Source organism: Lagenorhynchus albirostris, chromosome 3, assembly GCF_949774975.1.
Source record: "Lagenorhynchus albirostris chromosome 3, mLagAlb1.1, whole genome shotgun sequence".
Classification (NCBI taxonomy): domain Eukaryota; kingdom Metazoa; phylum Chordata; class Mammalia; order Artiodactyla; family Delphinidae; genus Lagenorhynchus; species Lagenorhynchus albirostris.
Window position 1 is genome coordinate 29,478,867 of NC_083097.1, and position 25,656 is coordinate 29,504,522.

A 25,656-nucleotide genomic window follows, 5' to 3' on the forward strand; every position below is an offset into this window, starting at 1 on the left:
GGGAGGCGGACTCTCAACCACTGTGCCACCAGGGAAGCCCTTAATGACACTTTTACAACCTATAAAGGTCCATCTCCATCACTGTGTCACGGCAATCATTTTACATTATGTAACATAACCTCTATAGCCACATTTCAATGGAAAATACTGCCAATAAATAATGTTAAACCTATAGTAACAAACTAACAAATTCTATGTACAAATTACTATGGGTTTATGGTTAATATTGTCATGAAAATGGAAAGGAGTTGGAAGACTTCAATCACAGGATGTTTGCATACTTTTCTGATGCTTTTATTATAATATAGTATGTAAATTTACATTTCAAAAGAAAATAGATGAGAATATTATTTAATTACCTTTTTAAGTATTGTGTCAACACATTTTCTCAGTGGGTGGTTATACTTGATGCTCTCATTCACTTTACGAACTTCCTATGAAAACAGTAAGAGAAGTAAAAATATTTCCATTTCTGTAGATTAGATGTTTCAAATCAGGATGCTCTAGGTACTATATATATTCTCACAAGTTTAGTTCCAACCCAAATTACTCAGCATATAATAAAGTTCTATTCTCTGAATAAAAACTCTTAAGAACACAAATAAAAACACAAAATTATAGAACAGCTATATCTATACCCTCACACTTTTTATAACTTTCTACATTTACTGCCTTACCATTTGCTTACTTGGTACACAGAGATGAATAAACATTATAAAAAGTCATGAAGGATCAGGCAAATTGAGATTCTAAAAGAACAGGACTGCATTTCTCCATCTTGCTCCTCAAGTTCAATTATCTCATTACCTAAAATACAGCAGAGAAACCAGAGGAAGCAGAACAGGCTAAAAATGTCACAAAGCACCTGCTCCTTTCCAATGAGAGAGTACTTTACAGCAGTCACAACTAATGATGCATCCCACATTTTTAAAGTTAAGAGTTCACTATGTGCCAGCACTGTGCTAGGTGCAAGGTCACCACAATCCATACTGGAGGGTGGAGTGGGAAGACATGGTGTTATAAGTCTTTCACTAAGATTGCAGTGTGGTGATGAGATAATTAAATCAACAATTCAATGCATATGAAAGAAATAAAGGGGTTAGAGAAGGGAATCTTTAGAATCAGTAGTTCTAAAAGAATCACGATATTCTATAATATAAATGAAATTTTTGAGAAGGTTGGAACCACTGTTCTAGGAAGAAGAAACAGCATGTTCAAAGGCTGGGAGGCAAGAGTGAACCAACCAGGATATTAAAAATAACAGTCTGATTATAGAGCAGAGGATGGCCTTAAGAGATGTAAAACTGGGGGGCAGGGAAACCATAGGGCATATAGAAAAAGTTGTGAAAAAGTATAACGTATATGGAAAAAAAATCACTATCCTTAATATATGGAGAGCTCTTAAAAATCAAAAGAAAAATGGGAAGATACAGAAGAAATGCAATTGGCCAATAAATATCTGAAAAGATGTTCAATCCCACTAAAAAAAACTACAACTTTTTAAAACGAGGACAGTTTTCTTGTAAAATTATAAAAAACTGCTCTTATATAATGAGGTAAGATTGCGGGGGAAAAGGCCTCCCTATACACAGTAAAATGTGATGTAATCTATTTGGAAGATAATTTAGCAATAACCATCAAAATTTAAAATATGCAGACCCCATGAATAATCTGTACCAACAGACACTGCTCCTGTCAAAGAGCTTAGCTTAGTGAAGAAAACAGACATTATTCAAATAGAAATGGTGTGAAAACTGCTGTATAATCTAGTGTGGAAGACTTTCTGATGAACCGATTACTTAAACTGAGATAAAAAGCTAAACTGAGGATAGGAGTCAGCTGATCAAAGGGAGGAGCAAGAATATTCCAGACAGAGGGACAGCATGTACCAAGGCCTCCAAGCAGAAGTGAACAAGGAGTTTCAGGAAAAGAAACTCCAGTGACTAACGGGAAAGGAGAGCAAGGGTCTGCGCTGTGCTTGATCAGGCTGTAGAGTAAGAGCAAAGTATTCCAGAAGGCCTTAATAACATTTCATTTTGAGGTCAATGAGTAAGGCCTAAAACCGGAATGACAGGACTTGGGTTTTTAAAAGGTGCCTGAAGCATCACTACATTACACTCTTCCATTTCTAAGCTACCTTAAAGTTTTGTTGACTAGTTAGTATAACTTTGAATACAAACTATACAGTCTGATTATATATTATATATGAAAATCATATTTTTCCTCTAAATTCTTTAGCATATTAAACAAAAGCAAGTACTGGAACGTTGATATTTGCTATAGCTTATAAATTTAAGTTTCCTTCAAGGTTCATAATTTTTATAAAGTGTGGAATGTATTTGAATAATAGCTTATTTTCTTCATATCAAATAACATAACTTTGAACTCTGTCATTATTGTGACAATAGAACTCTGTCTATTATTTTCAGTGGAATAAGTAGCTATTTGTCCCTCTCCAAATCCTCTACCTTGAAAAATGATAGCAGGTAGAGGTGACCTCTGGCCATCTAGCAAAAATTCCTTTTGAATGGTTTGACATGGCTTATAAGTTTTATTAATGCTTCAAAGAAAAGTAACAGACACACAGATGTATACATTCACTCCATAGAAAACATATCATAAAACACTAAACTGGTTTTTATAAAACTGCATTTGGAAGATTTTATGGATAGATGAAAAATATAATTAGTAATTACCAGAAAAAAAAAAAGGTGATTGTGATCTCTTAAAAGATGTATTCAAAACCAGTGGATTTTAAAAGTTTTCTCTCAAACTAAGTTATCAGTATTCTTGTCCATGCTTTATTCTGCGCACCTCCATCAGACTGATTATCCTAAACCACATGCAGGATCATGTCTCTTCCCTGCACGCAAGGTGTCAATGATTCCTCACTGATTTCAAAATACACTGAACTTTTGAGTCCGACATTCAAGGCCGTGCTATCTGGCTATCTATCTTTCAAACCTTGTAAACTTTAATTTAGTTTTAAAACCTCCTGATACCTGACCAGAATGCTGTCAGCTATGAAAATTCTACCCATTCTTCAAGGCCCAGGTCATATTTCACTTCCTCCATTTCACCTCTTCCTCTAAGCGAAATTTCTCTACACTAGAGCATGTATCATTTACAGTGCATTTATCATATACTGTGAGGGACTGTACAATTTTCTACTCTAGACCGTTAGTATCCTAATGGCCAGTTCCACATAGCACTTAACATGGCAGGAAGACACTAGGTATTTAAAAAATGATGAAAAAAATTTCTCCACAAGTTTATAAATTTTCAGACATTCAGAAAAACAGGAAGGATCCCAAATGCCCTTTAAACATATGGACAAAGAAATTCATACCTGCTAAATCATGCATTTTTTGAGGGGGCAAAAAAGGGCTAGAGTTCTCCTGCTATGTATGTGGACTTCCTGCTATTTTCAAAAGATCCATTAAGAAAAGAGTAGTTTCTTACCATATAAAAATGGATCAAATTAACATTTTGTACACCTTAAATTTTCACAATGTTTTACGTCAGATATATTCAATAAAAATAGTGGTTTCTTATTGACATGGAAAAATTTCTCTTATCTAAATTTTTTTAAATCCCTCACACCTTAAACCTACACTAAAATAGCAAAGAAAGCATCAATTCCAATTCTTAATTTTCCACATCCTATTTCTAAGTAGAGGACTCCCATTTAACAACAAAATCTATCTTTATTCACTGAAGATTCCTCCTAGCAAAATCCAGATCTAAAATAAACTGCATTTAATTTATACTTGGTCAAGGAAGTTTGAATGAACTGGTGAAATCCATATTCCTTAAATCTGAAACAACTGAATTTAATACCAACTTTTGAGGGGAACATCATCAAATTTAAATGATCTCCTTTTAATTATTTTATTATCAAATATAAATTTTCAAATTTTTTTTCAAAATTCAAAATTTCAAATATATCAAATATAAAAAATAACAAATTAACTTCCTTTGAAAAATGTAATAATATCCATCACATGCTTAAGGAAATGTAATAGAGTATTATTTATAGGAGATTTACTCCATATTTTGAATCAATGTCTTCTGCTACAGTTCTTAACATTTTATAAATAAATGCAAGAAGTCAACATAAAAATTTTCAACCACAATTAAAGAATCAGTATCCATTCTTTTGTTCATTTATTCATTCACTTAAAAATGGCTGCTGAGTATCTAAGAATCTGGAGGACCAAAGAAGGTGTTTTGGGTTGAACTGTGCTCCCCCCAAAATCATATGTTGATGTCTCAAGCTCCAGTACCTTAGAATGTAATCTTGTCTGGGAATAGGGTTGTTGCAGATATAATTGGTTAAATTATCACAAGGTCATACTGGAATGGGGTGGGCCCATAATCTGTCTGGTGTCCTTATAAAAAGAGGAAATTTGGACACAGGCACACAGGGAAAATATCATGTGAATATGAAGACAGAGATCTATAATACAAGCCAAGGAACACCAAAGATTGTCAGTTAACGACCAGAAGATAGAAGAGAGGTATGGTACAAATTTCCCTATAGCCCTCTAAAGGAACCAACCCTGCTGACACCTTGATCTTAGATTTTCAGCCCCCAGAGCTCTGAAACAATAGATTTCTGTTGTTTAAACCACATAGTTCATGGTACTTTGTTATGGCAGCCCCAGGAAACTAACACAGAAGCCTCCGCTGAAGAATTCTCACTTGTGTTGAGACCTGAAAATGAAGTAGGAATTAGCTAAAGAGACTGGAGAAATGAGCATTCCAAGAGTTTGGGAATAGCATACTCAAAGGCAGAATAGAGTGCCAACGAACGTAACGGTTAAGAGCAGGGGTCGGCAAACCAGATCCAATCAGGCCCACCATCTGTTCTTGTTTGAACACATCCATTCCTCATTCATTGATATACTGTCTGTGGCTGCTTTCATGCTACAGTGATGGAGTAGTTGCAACAGAGACCATATGGCACAGAAAGCCTAAAATATTTACTATCTGGCCCTTTACCGAAAGCTTGTCAATCCCTGTTAAAGCATGAACTAGAGTCACAGTGGCTCTATCACTCAGTAGCCATGTGAACATGGCAAACTCACCCTCTCTGTGTCTCATTTTCATTTATTAAACAAGGGTAAAAAATTCTCCCTTATAAGGTTGTTTTGAAAATTAAATGTATTAATATATATAAAGTGCTTAGAAAGTCATAGGCAAATATGTGACTCTATATACTTGTTTGCCTACATACTTGTTTGCTATTATCATCACCATTATTAAGTTTGAGGAACCAAAGTTGACCAGCATGGGGAAGACAGAGATAAGAGAGAGCTAGACGTGGGCCAAATCATGTTTTGGTAGGCCACATTACAGCATTTTGCTTTACTCTAAAGTGAACGAAAGCCTTCAACATAAGGTTTTATGCTGAAGAATAACATTATTGGAATAGCATATTTGTGCAGAAGAGCAAAATTTGAGGTGACTACAACCTTTTTTAAAATCAACAATGAAATTATTAAACAGCAAAATTTTATAATTTGTTGTATTTTTTGTGTATATTATTGAAATTTAATACTTTAATAACTTTGTGAAGTTGGTTCAAGTCATATGAATTTTACAAGTGAGTAAAATGAAGTGCCTTATTAAGATTACAGACAGGAAACGAAACTTAGGGACACAAATTCCCATGTATATTGGTCTCTAAAGAGGTTTCCAGACTTGGTGGGATTACTTTGGGTCAAATTTTCAGGAAGATGCGTCCTTTAATTTCTATTTTCACTTCTACTATGTCACGGTAACCATATAACTTATCATCTAGTCTGGGAAACTTTTGAGTCTTAACTTTGAACTATTAAAAGTTAACCCAGGGGACTTACCTGGTGGTCTAGTGCTAAAGAATCCACCTTGCAATGCAGGGGACACGGGTTTGATCCCTGGTCAGGGAACTAAGATCCCACCTGCTGCGGGGCAACTAAGCCCGCGCACCACAACTACTGAGCTAGCGTGCCTCAACTAGAGCCCCCGTGCCGCAAATTACAGAGTCCACATGCCACAACTACAGAGCCCACGTGCCCTGGAGCCTGCACACCACAACAAGAGAGAGCAAACCCGCACATCACAACTAGAGAAGCCCGTGCACCACAACGAAGAGTCCGCGCAGCACAACGAAAGATCCTTCATGCCTCAACGAAGATCCCGCATGCTGCAACTAAGACCTGGCGTGGCCAAAAAAATAAATAAAATAAAAATAAAAGTCACCCCAAGACAACAAGCATAACACTGCACTGTTGAATATATTCTCCCTGCATCTCTGCCGGTTAGAAGATGGAGATGATATCTCATGAAGCTGAACTGCCAATAAGAAGTCATTCAAATGGATGAGACATCCTTAATAACTGTACATCACCAAATTTTTATTCTAAAGCCCATCAGTGTGCCAACAACAACAAAACCAACAGTATATCCAAAAGGAGATACACACAACTTGATGACTGTTGACTCCACGGTTTAAAGTTACTTACCTCCATGACATCTTCTAAAGTCTCTTCTGCATCTGCTTTCTCCGTCATCAATTTGGCTGCCTTAAAATAAGTTTTCATAAGTAGATAACCTCTTTTTGCTCCATTCCAGTATGAGCGAGGGATTTCTACCAAGCCATACCCCAACAACAACACCAGAAGAAAAAGACCCCATGTATTTGCAGCAGCTATCCCAATTGTCTGAAGCTGGTTCCTAAGGAAGAAAACATAAGCAGATAGCTGTGATAGATAAATTTTTGCAACAAAAATGTTAAATGGAACTAGTGTTAAATGTTTTCTCAGAAAACAACTGCCCTACAAGATGGCTCCAATTTTATATGAAAAAATTTGACCTTCAAATCCTCAGCTACTCTTTTAGTAACAGCAGATAACGTGTTTTAATGAAAAGTTAGAGTGTGACTGCAGAAATAGACTTTAACACAGGAAACACGGCTTCTATTATAGTTAAAATTAGAATCTAGGAAAATTCATGGCAAGAATTATCCTGAAGAAAATATATTTTTCATTAGGTGCTTTCTTATTTAATATTAACCAAGAGTAGCCTGAAAAAAATTTTAAGCCTGAAAAAATTTTAACTTGTTTTAAGGCAGATGCACGCAAACCTCAAGAATGCAACAGTAAGGATTATCATTGCCACTCCATTCCTAAATTTCTCAGCTCTGACTCTTCACGTATAATAGACCACAAGTATAATACAGATTTCAATTTTATTGCAATGATAAATTCAAAGTTAAAGAGAAATATGCCCTCAAATTATAGTCAGAACAAAAGAAAAGTATTCACAAGTTCCAATGAGAAAGAAATCTAGGTATTTAGTCATACACAAAATTTGAAAGTCTATCATAAAATCATGGGAGTTAATACTTTTAACATATAGCTCTTAGACAAAGCATCAGTCCCTTGTCCAATATGTATATTCAAAGATGTTATTCCATATTTTCCTTCTTAGTAATATATATTATTATGATATTCTTCTGGGGGAATCTATAAAACATATAATGGTAGGTTTCTCAAGGAAATGTTTGTTAACCTGCATATGAGATAAAAATTAATTTTCAAAAATGCAACTGTATACAGAAACAATGTTAAGAACATGGTTTTTCTTACCATTCTAAGTGCAAGTGTGGGTTTACAGCTACATAAATTAAAAACGCTCCAAAAATCAGCAAGTAGGTGCCATAATAGATTGCATTCTCAATCAGTGCAGTTTTGATCTTTCCAGTAATGGAAAACCCTCCTGATCTTGCATACGACTGCATAAAAGGTAACAGAATCCTGGATGATAAGAAAGAATATGATTAAAAAACACTTGACATGTCTGTATAATCTCAAAATACTGAAAATATGTGAATCTCAATTTTAATGTGCAGTTCTTTTCATGAATAAATATGATTTTGAGTAATAATTAATACTGAACCAAACTATAATAGATAGCTGAATATTTTCCTAGTATTAAATTTTGGGGAGAGCAAAGCACATTCCTGGGAGCAAAAGGAGGCCACGATGACCAAGAGAGAGTACAACAGTATGCGTGGCTTAAAATGAATCTAAAAAAAGGCCTTCAATGCTTTTATGAATAATTTAGATTGCATCCAAAGAATAATGAGGAATCATTTTCTTTAACGGAAAGGAGACATGATCAAATTTTAGTTTTCTAAGGACTGGTAAAGCTTCAACATGGAGAATGTACTTAAATGGAACAAAACTGGAACTATTTAGAGAGGGTAAGGGGTGGTGCTGTGCTAAGAAGCAGGAGAGAGTATACTGATGTTGAAGTAGCTAGGACACATCCCAAAGGAGGTGCACAGGAAGTAGCTTTTAGAGTCATCACCATATCAATGGTAGTGAAACAACATCAGTAGATGAAAGCTGGAAGGGTGAGTATATAGAATGAATGAGGGGCTTCCCTGGTGGTGCAGTGGTTAAGAATCCGCCCGCCAATGCAGGGGAAACAGGTTCAAGCCCTGGTCTGGAAAGATCCCACATGCACAGAGCAACTAAGCCCATGCGCCAAAACTACTGAGCCTGCACTCTAGAGCCCATGAGCCACAACTACTGAAGCCCGCGCGCCTAGAGCCCATGCTCCGCAGCAAGAGAAGCCACCGCAATGAGAAGCCCGCACACCACAACAAAGAGTAGCCCCCACTCGCTGCAACTAGAGAAAGCCCGTGCGCAGCAATGAAGACCCAACGCAGCCAAAAATAAAATAAATTTAAAATAAATAAATTAAAAAAAAACAGAAACTGATTTAGAATGAATGATAAGGAAAGATATGAGACGAACCCCTGAGAAATATCAACTTTTAAAGGAAAGGCCAACAAACAGGAGAGACCAGCAAAGGAAATTGAGAGAGCAGTCAAGAGTTACAGAAGAAAACTAAGGAGTATATGGAGCAGAAACCAGAAGAAAGTATTTGAAAGGGAGAGAGAAAACAATAGAATCAAATGCTGCCAAGAGGTCAAGTAAATTAAGAGCTTGTATGTGCGAGTGGAGAAGGGAGGGTAGAAAATACGGTTCAATGGGTTGCGGAAAGGGTAAGCAGTGAGCAAATGGAGACACTGATGCAGACAATTCAAGAAGTTTGGCTGGGTAGGATAAACTACGGTATACTCACAAAATGGAACGTTTTACAGAAATAAAAAAGAAAAGAATACTGAGACATACAACATAGAAGAATCTTCCAAATATGTGCGCAAAAAGAGAGAGGCAAAAAAGTACATACTATATAAGTCCATATTTATAAAGTTGAAAAGCAGGCAAAATTAACCTATGGTGATCAAAGTCAGAATCATGGTTATCTTTGGGGAGCATAATGACTGGGAGAGAAGTATGAGGGAAGCTTCGGGGGATATTGTTCATGTTCTATATCATGATCTGGGTGCTGATTACATGGGTGTATTCACTTTGAAAAAAGTCAAACTAAACACGATCTGTGCAATTTACTGTACTAATTCATACTCAAAAAAAGTCTCTCTTAAAAAATTCAGCTGTGATGAGTAGATCATTGAGGGGGAAGATAGAAAACTGGAAAGGGTTCTGATTTGAGACAGTTTTGTTTTGTTTTTAAAGATGAGAGAATTGTACATGCTTGGTTGAAACTGGAAGCTAGAAGTATAAGTAACGAGAGCTGAAAGGGATGGGTCCATACTTCAGGAAGAGGGACTCTTCCATTCTTGGAGGGAAAGAAAGAAAGGATGGGTAGGTAGGTAGGTAGGTTTGCTGGTAAGAAGCTGAAAAGAGCTGCCATCTGATGACTTCTTTTTTCACTGGGAGGCAGGAAGTAAAGTCATCTGCAATGAGAAAAGGCGATTGTTTCTAGGATGTGAGAGAGAGTCACAAAGGGAAGAGCTGAGGTTTGTAGTGATTGGAAAGATTTGTTGTGGAGAATGAAGAGCAAGCAGACGAGAGAAACAAAAGATGAAAGTCTGGCAATGTTGAGGGCCTAGTCAAGTTCAGTGAACATGCTACAGGGGCACTGCCCTCTGCTATGTGATTTTTCTCTTGCAATGTTCACCACCTCCAGTTTTAGAGCTTAGTTACCCGCATAATATCTAAAATGCTCAGTAGGCAGTGGAAAAAGTATGAGTCTGGAGCACAGCAGAAAGACAAAGCTATATCAGGTAGAAAGAACGATCTGGAATGCATCACAGGTTAATGAAACCATGGCTATAATTAAAGTTGTTCAGGGAGAGTCAGATAACAAGATGACCAAAGATGGGACCCTAGGGAACACCAACCTTTAGGAAATGCACCACAGAAATGGAGCCCATAAAGGAAATTCAGAAGGTTGGGCGAAGCACATAGAAAGAAAACCAGGGGATAATGATGACCTTAGCAAGAGAGCATTTTCACGTAACAATGGGACTTGAAGAAAACTGAACTGAAGAATGTCCAGAGAGAAGGCAATTACTAAAAGGGAATGGTGACGAGGAGAATTTTTTGTTTCTGTTCTCTATTTCTTCTTTTTTTCTTTTCATTCCTTTTAAGATGTGAGAGACCCAAATGAGCAGGAAGAGACAGGATACAGATTTGAGGGAAAAAAAGTGACACTTGAATAAATTCTAAAATATGAAAGTTCACTGGAAAAATAATCACTTTTAAAAATTTAGCCAAAGTATCAAAAATTTTATCCTTCACTACCACTTACCATGTTAAAAATTGTGATGTCCAATATACTACCCTCCAGAAAATTGGCATGATTCCATCAGGAATATAACTCCATGGCTTGAAACACGGACGTTGGCTATTTAATAACAATTTAAAGCCAATTAATCATAAATGATTATTTACATGAATTGCACAATTAATTTGTGTGTGGCAAAGTTCACTTATATTCAGATTTTAAATTATTGATTCTAATTTGTAAAATTTCATAGAAAACTTAAAATTCAAAGCTGACTGTTGAAAAAACATACAAAAAGGGAATAAAACTGTTTTAAAGAGGAATGCATTTAAATTTTCAACTTTCAGTGTTTTTTTTAGTCATTGAGTAGAAGAGGACAGAATGTTCTAATAGACTAATAAAGTGACAGTCTTTAAAAGCAAATGCATCATGAAATCAAATCTCTGATTTGGTTACCTTTAGGGTTGATGATTACCTTTAAGATACACACTCACCCCATTTGTGGGGCTGGTTATGGCAGGAAGGAGAGAAAGACGTTAGGTGATTAATTCCTAGAAACTGGAACCCTAACTCATCAGTCATATAGCATATCTCCTATGGAGATAGATGCCAGCATCTATACATAATTCTGTTTGAAGTTTCTGAATATATGTGTATCTGCCCATAGATTCTTCCAGTAATAGCCTGCCTAGACTGTAAGGCTATCCTTTAGTCCAAGGGCTTCCAACAATCCACAATGGCTCTTCAAAAGGGAATAACAACTACATTTAAAATTTACCCTTATCCAGCTTTGATTAAAAAAAAATAAAATAAAAGCTGCATAAAGAAGCATGCAAACACCACTTAAAGCACTGGTAAAAGCTATAACCAATATTTGTTAGTTTTTTACTTGGAAGTTTGATATGAATTCAATATAACCTTTTGATAATTTGAACTTTATTCTCAATCGAAAACTATAATGATATCAAAGGATGTGCAATATGAAAGGAATATCCTACATACAGAATAATCTCCTCGTCCTTTATTACAACCTTGTAAATTAAGGCAAATGAGAAAATGCATGCCCCATTTTTTTTTGGATCGGGGAGAGGCTGAGAGGAAAAACAGCTTTTGGAAGTTACTTTCTTAGTAAGGGACTAAAAAAAATCAGGTCTTCTCCAAGCTTCTCATTAGCATCTACTGAAAGGCCTTGTTTACCAATATCTAAAATTTATTTAAGATTTAAACTTAAGGGGCTTCCCGGGTGGCGCAGCAGTTGAGAGTCCGCCTGCCAATGCAGGGGACACAGGTGCGTGCCCCGGTCCGGGAAGATCCCACATGCCGCGGAGCGGCTGGGCCCGTGAGCCATGGCCGCTGAGCCTGCGCGTCTGGAGCCTGTGCTCCGCAACGGGAGAGGCCACAACAGTGAGAGGCCCGCATACTGCAAAAAAAAAAAGAAAAAAGAAAGAGAAAAAAAAGATTTAAACTTAAATAAGATACAAGGTAATTAAAAGTCTATTAGCAAAGGATGAAGAAGGGAGGTGAATAGAGAACAAGGATAAACTTTTATAAATATAAAATCCAGATGGTAAAAACCGACAAGTTTTAAACAAATTGCCCCCTACAATATTAAAAAAAAAACAAAAAGAAGAAGAAAGTACCTTGGAACCGGGGTAGCAGCTGCATACAGTCCTGTAATGTTGCTACTCTCAGTAGGGCTCGAGTTTGCAGCAGCATGTTTGCACCGGTTGTATATTGTCTAAAGCAATGAAGGTATGGTTTAAAAATGAAAACCAAAAAGTTACCAAGTACTTAAGGGATATTGAAGTGTATCAACCTATCTACCCAAAAGTACCTTCCTGGCTATGCTTTTTAGTAATCAAATTCATAGAGTAACTCTTAAGTTTAAAATATAAGTTAACTTTTACATGACTTGGTTGTCTTAAAAACATATCTCAAACATGCTGTATGACTACAACTGCCTTTTAAATTGTGAAAATCAGTTTCACCTCTTACCGTACTAACATCCAGAGGCAGTATGAAGACAATTAGAAAGCAGAGATACCAAGCTAGCAGTGTTCCAACAATTACAAGTCTATGTTGTTTCTTAAAGTCTCCATATCGATGAAGTAGGAATAATGCCAAAAAAAAGACAAAAACAATCTCGAGTCCCAAAGCTGCACCACTCATTATTCAATGTTTGCTCTGATTAACCAAAGTAATTCACATACAGGCTTGGATCATATCTGTAAACTGAAAAAAAAAAAAAACAAAAAAAAGTGTTAACATAGGAAATGACCACTTGGAAATCTCCTAATTATTTTTTTATTACTGTACTAATAGATTCTTTAGAAAACTGTCAGGCTTTACATTGGACTATAAGTAAGATGAAAAGGATAATTCCTACTCTCAAGTACTTAGTCTTATTTTTTAAATCGTATGTTGAAAATTTCACATAAATTGTATCTTCAGGAAAAAAACTATTTTAGCAAAAACCACACTAGTTCCAAAAATATTACAAAGTAAGAATACTAGATATGAACAGTTTCAATACAGCATCACTTGAAGTTTGTTCCTTAATATTATAAGCCCTAACAGAATATTTTCTATTAAATACACTAGTGACTGGATTCTAGGAAATTAGATATTTTGTAAAATAAAGTTTTCTAAGTATTGATAGTCACTACTTAAATTTTCTAAAAGAGAGGGAGGGAGAGCCAGAAAGAGAGAGACCATTTGAAAGTAACATTTCCTTTGTTTGAAACAGTATTTTTCTTTCTTTCATCCTAATCTTGTCTAACTTTTGGGACCTGAAATTCTTATTCATTTACTGCTCCACAAAATAAACTCAATATACTCACCACTTTCCATCTATCTATACAAATCTTATTTTCTTTAAAGTTACTTCACCTATTTTATAGGCAGAAAAATTTATCAATGACTACTGAATAAAGTCATACATTTGAAAATATTTTTAATTATAAATGTTGATGATACAGATAGCAGGAAACGGTTTATTTGATGTCTCTCTACTCTTATAAAATAATTTACCTTCACTAACTGAAGAAAATATATGTGCTTTTCACCTCTATAAAATCAATGTCAGGCATTTTTCTTTGTCTATGGATTAACTACAGTATCCCAAGGAATGAATCAACATCTTAACACAGAGAATCAAGATTATGATGCAACCCACCAAAATAAAATAAGGTAGAATCAATAAAATATGTCAAATTAACAAAGATCTCCAACCAAAACTAGTTATTAAAAGAATAAAGAAATTTGGGTACTTTAACAGTCTAAATTTAAATTTACATAAGAAATACTTCTATATGGACTATCACAAATAAAAATCACATTTAGGGCTTCCCTGGTGGCGCAGTGGTTGAGAGTCCGCCTGCCGATGCGGGGGACACGGGTTCGTGCCCCGGTCCGGGAAGATCCCACATGCCGTGGAGCGGCTGGGCCTGTGAGCCATGGCCGCTGAGCCTGAGCGTCCGGAGCCTGTGCTCCACTACGGGAGAGGCCACAACAGTGAGAGGCCCGCGTACCGCAAAAAAAAAAAATCACATTTAATAAACTACTTCATTATTTCTTTATATTATTGAAGTAGTTTCTTTCCATTCCTCTGTGGATTTCAACCAATATTTTCATTCTTAAATATCTAAAATTGAAACCCATTTGTCACTCTCTATCACCATATCCTGCTATATTTTTCTTCAAAGCACTTATCCACCTGATATAATGTATATTCTTTACTGTCTCCCTGAAAACACCCCCCAACACACACACACACACAGACTCCATGAGAGCAGAGACTTGACTATTTTATTCAGTACTGTACCCCATGTCTCTAATAGTGTCTGGCATACAGTCACTATTCAAAAAATATCTATTGAATGAATAAGCCAATGAATAAAAAACATTACTGTATGCTTTAGTATATACACTATTTTTTATTACTGCTGACTTCAAAGTCAATGTAAAACTCTTATTATTGTCCCCAAAACTAATTTTACAAATACTTATTACAACTCAAAAGGCTTAGAACTCTGCTCATTGCTACTACTCAAAATTTCAAATTTCATTTTCAAAGAAACAACTTGTACCATCACAATAACAGTGAGTTAATCTTATTTTTAAGTCAAGAATAGGGCTTCCCTGGTAGCTCAGTGGTTGAGAGTCCGCCTGCCGATGCAGGGGACGCGGGTTCGTGCCCCAGTCCGGGAAGATCCCACATGCCGCAGAGCGGCTGGGCCCGTGAGCCATGGCCGCTGAGCCTGCGCGTCCGGAGCCTGTGCTCCGCAATGGGAGAGGCCACAACAGTGAGAGGCCCGCGTACCACAAAAAAAAAAAAAAAAAATAGATTAAGTGGTTAGGTGACAGCTCGATGTAGAATGTGCTGATGAAAACTGTTACCATCTTTAAGATACAGCTTTTTTAAGAAAAAACTCACTCAATGTGAATTTAATATAATTATCATATGAAAATCCCTTTATGGTTGGACCTCGATATTTATTTTGCCTGAAATTGTCCAGTGCAAGGAGTATGACAACCATAGAAAAAAGAATGGATATCAGAGATTAGCAAGGAAATGCTAAGGCATGGCAGAACCGTTGATGGTCTATTACTGAAGTATAAGAAAGGATATTTGTTAAGATTATTCAATAACATTAGAAAACTACCATAACATTAACTGAAAAACTAGATTCACAGATTTTTACATAACATGCATAAAAATAAGAATGAATGAACAACAATGAAATATGTGGAAACATCGATAATAGTTACATAATAAGATTATGGGTATAAGCAAACAACACAATCAGTTATAAAACAATCAGTTATAAACTTGCTGCTAGTTACTATCTTTTTTATAACAGCTGTCAGTTTTTCAGTCTGATTCATAGTACTTTTAAATGTTATAGTGAATAAAAAGAATTATGGATCCTTTATTCTAGTATAAAGAAATGATTTGGTTACATCTCTTCCCATACTCAGTGTATTTGTCTCCTATTGCTGTTGTAAAGAATTACTGTAAACTTAGTGTCTTAAAACAACACCCACGTGTCATAGTTTCTGAAGGTTAGATATTTCATAGTTTCTGTGGGTCAGATGTCTAGGCACAGTGTGGCTCAACTGAGTTCTCAATATTGAAATCAAGGTGTCAGCAGAGGCTCCTTTCTGGAGACTCTGGGGAAGAATCCATAGTTCCTTCAGGCTGTTGGTAAAATTCAGTTTGTTATGGTTATAGGACTGAGATCCTCATTTCCTTGCTGGCTGTCAGCTAGCATTTGCCCTTAGTTCTAGAGGCTTCTTTCTGGTCTTTGCATGTAGCCCTATATACCTCAGAGCCAGAAATGGCTTGTCAAATCCTCTGCATGCTTGAAACTGCTAACTTTCTCTTCTGCCCTTTGCTTGAAGAAAGTTCTGCTTTTAAGGGTTCATCTGATCTCACTGGGCCCACCTGGATAATCTAGTCATATTTACTGGTTCCACAGGGATTAAGGCATAGATATCCTTGGGGGTCTGTTATTCTGTTCATCACACCATTTATTTCAGTTCAAACTGAACACTTGTTGCCTTGTTATGACAAAAGGTTATGCCTAGGGGGTCCCATGAAACTAGAAATGAAAGTTGGGATTTCCCTAACCTGAGATGAGAAAATAATAGTTTTAAAGTACATATCTTTGACCTTGTACCTAATTTTAAATAAGGAATTTTTTTTTACGGTGCAGAATGATAGTAGTTTCCAAGGTTCCTTACGAATTCCTATAGCCTGTTTTAGTTGTTTCAACTGAATAATTTTCTGTTCAAAGCTAGGGGTGCTGTATTCTCCATCTGATTTAGTTATTTGTATATTAAATTCATAAAATAATTATCAATTAAAATCGAATAAAAATAAAGATTGGACAACTCAAGTTTGGTGTATTAAAAAAAAACTCATTGCCAGGGTGGACAGCAATTTGGCACTAGGTATCGAAGAACTTAAAAAAAGTATATATCCTTGTGGCCCTAGCAACACTTCTTCAAATAACTTAGAGAAAAACCAAAATGGGAACAAAGATTTATCTACAATATTATTTTTCACAGCAGCATTATTTAAACATAAAAACATAGAAACAACTTAAATGTTTGTACTAAATAGTTCACCAAGTCTTAAAAATGTCCACCAGTCTCATTGTTGTCCATTACCTTTTTGACAAAAGCAGCCAAGGGTTTCATAAATCACTAATCCCGCTAACCTGGCCATGACCTATGGGAGCAGGGATCTGTGTCTGAGTCAAGGACCACCTAACAGAAAGACTCCATTACAGACAATGATGAAAGGGGCCCACCAGATTCCTCCAGCCCAGAAGAAAGGTGAGACCCAGAGGCACACTTTAGAGATGTAAAAAGGGGCATGGGTGGGATCTTAGGGAGTATACATAAGAAACGCACATATATGTATGGACAAATATACATCAAAATGCTAAGTGGTGCCACAACGTAGTAAAGAGATGACTTCTATTTTCTTTCTTGCTCTTTCTTTGTATGTGTGTGCTTTTAATTTCAAATGATAAGTGTATTTTTTGTAATTTTAATACTATTTAAAAATCAGTGTAGTAATATGAAAGTAAAACACATAGCAACTAGACAATGAAAAATTTTGCTGTAGTGTTACCAAGTGCCTAGAATTACAACTATTTTAAAACACAAATGTTTTATTATATTACTGTAAACCTGGGTTCCAAATCCCAACTCTATTTAATAATTGTGTAATTGTATGCAATTTAAGCTGTTGAATGAGGATATATGATCACCTCACACAGGTTGCTATGAAGATCCAGTGAGTTATAAAAGTAAAACACCAAAAGGAGTTCCAAAGTAGATCTTCAATAAATGCTAGCTGCTAATCTCCACTTCCTTCATACCGTGTGCTTCCAGAAGATAACTAGTTGCCTCAATGGTCTCAAAGTATAGCTTTACCCTAAATGGTCTTCCCCCCCAACCCCCAAAAAACCATGAATGGATGGATACCAAATGCTTTTTGTTTCTCATTCTCTGTGGTTACCACAGCTTGGACCCACACTCATTCCTATAAAACAAAAAATGATGTTCATGTTCACAGAAATTGCTCCCCTTGCCTCACCTGACTAAGTAGGATTACCTCTCTAGGTCTGTAAGATAGCCCAAACACCCCTTCATCTGTCCTTTGTGTTCTGTCCATTGTAAAGAGATAGAACACATCTCAAAGCCATGTCAAGAAGGTACGCTTGACACACCAACGTCATATAGAAAGACATTGCCATTCTTCTAGGCAAATGATCAAAATGGAGGTGAAGCAAAATGGATCATTTGCTGAACTGTAACGATGTGCAGCTATGCAAAAATATACTTGGGGGCAAAAGGGCAAATATTCCTTTGACCACAACAATGGTCCTTCTAATGATATTCTTTATCAAAATAATATGTTTAGGCTAAAAGGCAAAAATAAAACAAGAAAATGCTAAAATTTGGAGGCAAATCCAAATTTAGTTCCATGTGACTAGAAATGAAAAAGAGGCATAAAGCTATCATAGGTGGGCATTAACGCCACAGCAGCAAAAGTAGATTTTACTTAAAATCAAAATGCCAATTCATTCACTCATATTTTAGTACCTAATATGCAGGCACAGTCTACCTTTCAAAATATCAGTTCTGAAAGTTTTAAACATTAAAATCCAATTCAGTCTTTTACCAATCATCAAGATATTATACAACACTACCTTCAAATGCCTTTCATGAGTTTACTAATGTTACTGACTTGGAGTACTATTTCCTGAGTATTTTATGGTTGATGATAGTTTTTCAGGCTAAACACACTTTAAGTAGAAAATTTAGAGGTTAAGATCATTTTGGAATCTGAAACATCCCAAATATTTTCAAAAAACAAAAAGGGGGTGGGGGAAGAAAAGAAAAAGACAGGAAGGAAAGATTGGTATCAATTGAACAAGAGAACAGGACAAAAATTTTGCCAAAACCTAAGATTCTGAACTGAATTAAAAATTTCCAACTAGAACCTAATGATTCATCAGACAGACTGTGTTAACTTAAATATGTATCTTTACTCAGACATGTGAATAAAAACTAGGAGACAAGTCGAGATCCAAATAATGAAAAATCAAAAGAATCAGAACTAGATGTAAATAATGAAAGTCAACAATTCTTTACCACCAATCAAAATTTAAACCCTCCAAAGATAATCATTAATCCCATGTTTAACGATTTCAGGTATAAGGAGAATTCAGCTTAGGATACAGATAGAATACCACAAAAGAATGTAACTCCCACTCTAAAAATGCAAAAAAGGCGTAATATCTTTTGAAGCCATCTTAAAAAATGAGCTGAGTTGGCAAACCAACCAGGTGAAGTGAATTCCAAAGAGCAACAAGCCTTTTGAAGAAAGATGGACATATACAAACTGTTCCACCTTTGGCAAGGCATGAGAGAGGTAGCAACCAGTAAGTAGGCAAGAAGAAAACAACTGGAACTGTAACGGATCCTTAAAGATTTTAGGTAAAGAGATTATAAGACTTACTTTGGTAATTAGAAAATAATCTTTAGAATCCTTCCTAGTAACAAAATAGTTTTTTTAAAAAACTAGTAGTTAATATTTTGTGTGAGTTTACTAGATTCCAAGCATGTGCTAGCGCTTAACATGCTGTATCGAATTACACTTCACAGCCCAGTAAGAAAGGTTAGTATCCTTATTTAGTAGAGGAGAAAATGGCACAGAGAGGGTAAGAAGTGGGATTCAGAGGCATCCTGACTACAAAGCCAGGCTCACAATTAGGATACCAGAGTCTCTGCTCCAGTCCAGACATACTTTCTCAATGCAATTTAGACTGTTTAAATCATTTCTTTTGCTCAGTTTTCATTTGTTCATTTCAATGAACAAAGTAGAAACGTTCTCCTATCAGTTATTTCTTTATATATATAAAGACAGTGCTAATAAAGTCATGTTTAATATAGAATTTAACTAAGCCTTTTTAACTTTGCAGTTTTAAGGCTGCCATAACTTAAGTATAATATATGACTCTAATCTACATGGGGAAAGTAAAAAAGAAAACAGAGCATATCAGAATTGGGAAAGAGCCCTTCTGTTCTTGCCCCAATCTGCCCATTATAGAGAGTATTAAACTGCAGAGAACTACTTTAAAAAGTAGATCTTTTAGATCTACTTTAAAATTAATTGAGGGGCTTCCCTGGTGGCGCAGTGGTTAAGAATCTGCCTGCCAATGCAGGGGACACGGGTTCGATCCCTGGTCCGGGAAGGTCTCACATGCCACAGAGCAACTAAGCCCGTGTGCCACAACTACTGAGCCCACGCATCACAACTACTGAAGCCTGTGCACCTAGAGCTCGTGCTCCACAACAAGAGAAGCCACCGCAAGGAAAAGCCCACGCACCGCAACAAAGAGTAGCCCTCGCTCGCCGCAACTAGAGAAAGCCCGCGTGCAGCAACAAAGACCCAATGCAGCCAAAACTAACTAAATAAATAATAAATTAAAAATAAATAAATAAAAATAAAACTAATTGAGGGAAAAGGAATCTTTTGAAACTTGATTAGCAGATAAAAACTTCTTGCTATGTAACTGTTCTTAGTCTTTTGTTCACCTAAGCTAAATAACATAAAAAAACACTAATAAATCTTAAGATTTACTTAATGCTATGATGGAACTAAGGAAAAAGCACATCACACTTCTATTTAAATAGAATCTCTTTTGTCACATTTGATTTTCAAAAAGAACAATAATATACTACTGAATATATATATACATATAAGCTATATACATAGCTTATAGCTGAATGTAATTTCTAGTCCTTTTTGGCCTGTCCTATGCCCTAATATTGAATACGCTGTAACTAACTATGCTCTTGCCTCTTGTATGAGAAACATTTTCCCAGTTTACAAACTCACTTTGTACTCTATCTGAAACTTCTAAAGAGTACTAGAAATTACTCTAATGTCATTTGCAGACATAAAAAAAAATGTAATTGATTTGTCCTAGATACTGATCTAGTAATTCTACTTCTAGAAATATGGCATACCTCTCTCACTAAAATGGGACATGGGGTGTGCTGAGTAGATTAAAAGAATAAAATTAATCAGGAAAACAAAATAATCCACATCAGTAGCAATCATAATGCAGTTCTTGAAAAGACCAAACAACCTCTATGTAGCTGGTAATCTCAAGTCTTCAATGGACACAATTCCTTATATTAAAGTACCAATTTACCAAGTTAAACTTTTACTTACTATATTAAGAGAACAGCCATTATTAGAAGGAATGCAGAAAAAAAATTATTCCCATTTTAATAAGCTATTTTTGCTGCCAGAGCAAACTGTTAGTGAAATATCTATTCTACAATTTGAAGACTTTGATTTTCCAAGTTGACAGGCTCTCTCTGAAGTCCTATAAAGGACCTTGTGCCCACTAATTCAGACATTCCAAGTATTCTGAAAACTAGAAATGTTCCCTAGCTCTCAGGCTAAATCCTAGTATGAGGATATTTCTTATCTTTAAATTTAGAATCATCCCATCTGTTAGAACTTCCTATCTATAAGATCTCTATCTAAAGTGGCCTCTCCCAATTACTTTATACCTCAAAACTTTGTTTATTCTCAAATATTTTAAATATTTTTTTCTTGTTTGTTCTTTCTCCTCCATTAGCTTATAAGCGCCCTCTGTCTTGTTCACTTTCTTGAAGGAGACTAACTTTTTTATGTTAAAAATATTTCCTCTGAGTTGCAATTTTAAGGGAAAAGGATGTAGATTTCAAGCGAAGGTAACTGCTTAAAGGTCACTTTATGTAAAAAATCAGAACACTGCATTTAAAAGTATTTTCCAGGTAACATTAGTTTAATGAATTGTGAACATTCAGCCTCGTATTCTTCACCTGGTTTCAATCAGACTCAATCTGTGAACAGATCCCTTCTTTACACCAATTTCACCTAGTTTCAGGAACAAACTAAAGGTTCATGAATGCTTTCCTCTGTCAAAAGGTGGTTATTTTTCAAGCTAAGCATCAAGCCTGAAACAAGCACGTACCCAAACAAGGGAGGTTTAATTCCAGTGTAAATCGAAGCTTTTTTTTTTAAAAAAGAAATTTTTTAAAAAGCCCCTCAATTAATTTTTTAAAGTAGTGGTTATTTTTCAAGCTAAGCATCAAGTCTGAAACAAGCACGTACCCAAGCAAGGGAGGTTTAATTCCAGTGTAAATCGAAGCTTTTTAAAAAAAAAAAAAAAAAAAAAGAAATAGAAAGGCATGCTACACAGCATACTTAAGTAATATTCTAATATATTTATGACGCTGGGTTGCTTACTTCTGAACCTTATACATCCTCTCCATTTTTATTAGGGTTGGAAGCTATTCCCCTATCTCTCTTCCACTGCTTTCCCAGGGTCACAGTTACAGTACAGTTTGCATAATGCATTTCGCACGGTCATCCTACCCGGAGTATGGCACTCTCTCTACTCCAACCAGCTCCAAACTCTTCTCCGCGGACAGAGGCTAAAAGCAGCGTGCTTTCAGGAGGCGAGGCAAACAAAAAGAAGCTGGTTGAGAGTGAGCAACCGAATAGCTTTGCTGGCGGCGCCTAGTGTTGCACTGAAAGCCCTTTGCAAACAATTACTCACCTTATTTGTTCTCATGGTAGCATGTATGAGCCTTCTCGAGGCTGCAAGGGGATGCTCAGCGTTGCCACTGCACACAGGAACCACCGCGATCTCCTGCTGCCCTAAAATTAAACCGCCGCCTCTCTTCTGAACCGCGTTTTCGTCTACAAAGCGCTTTCACACGCGTTATCCGATTTGACCCCGACTCCAAGCCTGTGAAATAAGCGTCGCTTGCCACAGTGCCTATTTTACAGATGAAGAAGGGATCCTGTCCACAGACCTAGTGCTAAGGGCCGCCCTCTCCCCGGTGGAGAACGCAGCTCCGGGCAGCGGGGAGAGCAGGTGTGACGCCCGCGGCCGCAACCTCTCACCTGGCCGGCGGAGCGGGTCACCGCCTCCACTCCGGGGACGTGGGCCCCGCGGCGGCGGCCTCTCTGGGTCTCCGGGGTCCCTCTCTCTCCGCCCGCGCTCCGCCCCAGACCCCAAAGTGCCTCACGCTCTCCCCCTCAGGCTCACCGCCCGATCTCGCCGGACAGCGTCCAGAAAAACCGGGAAACCCCGTGTCCGCCACAGCCGTCCAGGGTCTGGGACCCACGCTCCCTGGCGACGGCGGTGGCGGTCACCTGAAGGCCTGCGGGTTCCGAGGAAAGGAAAACCCGACGCCAATCAAGCAGCTGACATTTCCCAGTCAGCCCGAGAACCGCCCGCTTCCGCTTCCCCGCCTACCCTGTGGGCCGTCCGGTCCCGTAGCTGCGGGGGGTTGTGGGTAGCCTGAAGGCGGGCAAAGCTATAAGGAAACGAAGTAGTAGCGAGGCAGCCGCACTACCAGGCAGGGCAGAAACTACAATTCCCAGCAGGCAGCGGGGCAGCAGACGGCGGCCGCGGAGGAGAGCGGGCAGAAGAATTCTGCGCGCGCGGCGGGGATGGAACGTTGATAGAGTTCGCGGGTCTAGCTGCTGGGGGCAGGAGCCGCACGCAGTGCGCCGCCGCGCGCCAAAGCGGGAATCCAGGAGGCGGGCACCTCTGCAATTAATGCACGCATTTAAAACTCCCGAACCTGCGGACGCCATGCACAGGTAAACCGATTGCAAAAAGGGGCAGACATGAATGGACCGTCTTAATTCCTTTAGGCCGCGAATTTTGCTACTTGCTAATATTGTTAGTAATGCTGTAATGTGAATGGTTGCTTGGCCTCTTCTTTGGGAAAACGTGGATGGGTGGATGCTTTAGCGCGGTGATCAGCGTGCGATTTTATTTGGCTTCCCTTATTGGGCTTTCCGGCTGCTGTTTTCAATCACTGTATGATTGCCCTCCCTCTTTCCTTGTCTGTTCCTTCCACTTTAAGAAATTCTTGAGGCCTTCTGCATGATCGTAAATCGAAAAGACTTTTCGAAGTGTTCGATTTGTTTGGTTATTTTCTCTTTTATTCTTGGGAACTCGCCGCCGGCGCGTAGAAATGCAATTTAGTTAGCTGCTGTGAAAGTTTTCTGCAATGCATAACTTGCAGCTTCCTTTAGGCCTACCTTGGAATTATTTACGGGTGTGTTTTTGAAAGGAACGTGGGGCTATTGTGCGTTTCTGCAGGAAACACCTCCAGGAGATTCCCGACCAGAGTAGCAACGTTACCACCAGCTTCACGTGGGGATGGGATTCTAGCAAGACTTCTGAACTGCTTTCAGGCATGGGGGTCTCCGCCCTGGAGAAGGAGGAGGTGGACAGTGAGAACATCCCCCAGGAACTGCTTTCAAACCTGGGCCACCCGCAGAGCCCCCCACGAAAACGGCTAAAGAGCAAAGGGAATGACAAGGACTTTGTGATTGTCCGCAGACCTAAGCTAAATCGAGAGAACTTTCCAGGTAAGGTATGAGGGTAAAACTATCAGTCCAGTAAGTGGTGGATTAAACTATTTTGTTGGTAAACCTTTGTTCAGGGGCCTTTAGGATGGGGCCCTTTTAAAATTGCTGAATTCTGAAGTTATTTTCCAAAGAAATGGGACAACTCATTGTCTCTGGAGTTTACAGAAATGTTGGTATGTGTATCGCTTAAGGGGCACGACCGACTTTTAACCCATGAAAAGACACTCCATACTCTTTCTTTAGGAGGGACTCTGCCTGGTCAAAGGCCAGCTCACTGCCACTGACAACTGGGAACAAAGCGATGATCCTCTAGGATTCTTTTTGTTTATATTTTGCTGCTCTGTAGCCCTGGTTGAGCTTTTTGCCGTAATCACTTTTGTTATTTGTCAAGGGGCTGCTAAAGTGAATGTTGAACTAAGGGGAGGAGACTTATCTTCCCAGGTCCATTCCCAAGTGAGATTCTTCTGTATGCTCTGTCTTCATTACTAACCGTGTTATCTGTTCAGTTCCCCAACCCCCAAACCTGAAGGTTAGTCAGATTCCCACCATCCCCCAACATCCAACCAATCATTGAATCTTTCCCTCTTGTCTCCTAAATATTTCTCAGGCTCTCATCATCTCTTGCCTGATTACTGGAATGGACTCATAATTCCAGCCTTAACCTCCCCAGATCCATCCCCCAGAGCTAGAGTGAACTGATTAAAATGTAGAACTCACCACATCATTCTGCTCTTAATAGCTCCCAGTTCCCAGGCTTCTCAAGCAGGTGAATAAATGCCTCCCAGAGTGGATCAGAGCCCCGGGAGTACTCAAAGCCCATAAGGTAAACATAGTGCATTGACCCGGGGTTATCAGTTTTTCCTGCTGGCAAGCCATGTAAAACATTAATTCAGCAAATATTTGCTGAGCACATTCTGTGTGCTAGGCATTGTTCTAGGTGCTGGGGATACAGCAGTGAGCAACACAAAGCATTTCTACCCTCATGGAGCTTCTGTTCTAGAGAGAGGATGCAGTAAACATAAGTCTGGTGTGCAGTATATGAGAATAAGTGCTATGGCTAAAAACAAAAATAGAACAAGCCAAGAGGGATTGGAGGTCCTGGGGCGGGAAGCTGGTTTGTAGGGTATTAAGGGAATGCCTCGCTTGGACAGTGAACTTTAAACAAAGGCTTAAAGGAGATGAAGGAATGTGCCATGCAAGTATCTTGGAGAAGAGAGCCCCAAGCAGAGGGAGCAGCTAGTGCAAAGACCCTGGGGCAGAGGAAGGTTATGTTTGTTCAAGGAACAATAAGGAAGCCATATTCCCAGAGTGGATGAGCAAAGGGGAGAGTAGTGGGAGACGGGCTAGAGGTGCTATTGAGCAGAGTTGTGATGTGACCTTTTAAAAGGACACACTGATGTGATGAGACTAAACTTTGGGGAGTTGAGGGTAAAAGCTTAGAGACTTGTCGAGAGGTGTGGGAGTAGTATAAGCAGCCGTCAGCTTCTGGATAGATCCTGACATTAGAGTGGACAGACTTAGGAGACTTT

General features: G+C 37.9%; 2 protein-coding genes across 3 annotated transcripts in view; one reads left to right on the plus strand and one right to left on the minus strand.

The window, feature by feature from the left end:
• Positions 1-22,963, minus strand: part of LMBRD2 (LMBR1 domain containing 2) — a 56,001-nt gene extending 33,038 nt beyond the window's left edge. For both annotated transcript variants that reach the window (XM_060146965.1, XM_060146964.1), the window contains exons 1-8: positions 22,788-22,963; positions 22,293-22,484; positions 12,646-12,882; positions 12,291-12,388; positions 10,675-10,770; positions 7,635-7,802; positions 6,510-6,720; positions 360-434 (exon numbers count right to left, since the gene is read on the minus strand). In XM_060146965.1, coding sequence (XP_060002948.1) covers positions 360-434; positions 6,510-6,720; positions 7,635-7,802; positions 10,675-10,770; positions 12,291-12,388; positions 12,646-12,819 — 822 coding nt within the window. In that variant the 5' untranslated portion in view covers positions 12,820-12,882; positions 22,293-22,484; positions 22,788-22,963. The remainder of the gene's footprint in view (positions 1-359; positions 435-6,509; positions 6,721-7,634; positions 7,803-10,674; positions 10,771-12,290; positions 12,389-12,645; positions 12,883-22,292; positions 22,485-22,787) is intronic.
• A 229-nt stretch (positions 22,964-23,192) lies between these two features.
• SKP2 (S-phase kinase associated protein 2) overlaps positions 23,193-25,656 on the plus strand; it is a 32,357-nt gene continuing 29,893 nt past the window's right edge. Inside the window, exons 1-2 of the mRNA XM_060146022.1 lie at positions 23,193-23,347; positions 23,856-24,127. Of these exons, the coding sequence (XP_060002005.1) occupies positions 23,304-23,347; positions 23,856-24,127 (316 nt within the window). The 5' untranslated portion in view covers positions 23,193-23,303. The remainder of the gene's footprint in view (positions 23,348-23,855; positions 24,128-25,656) is intronic.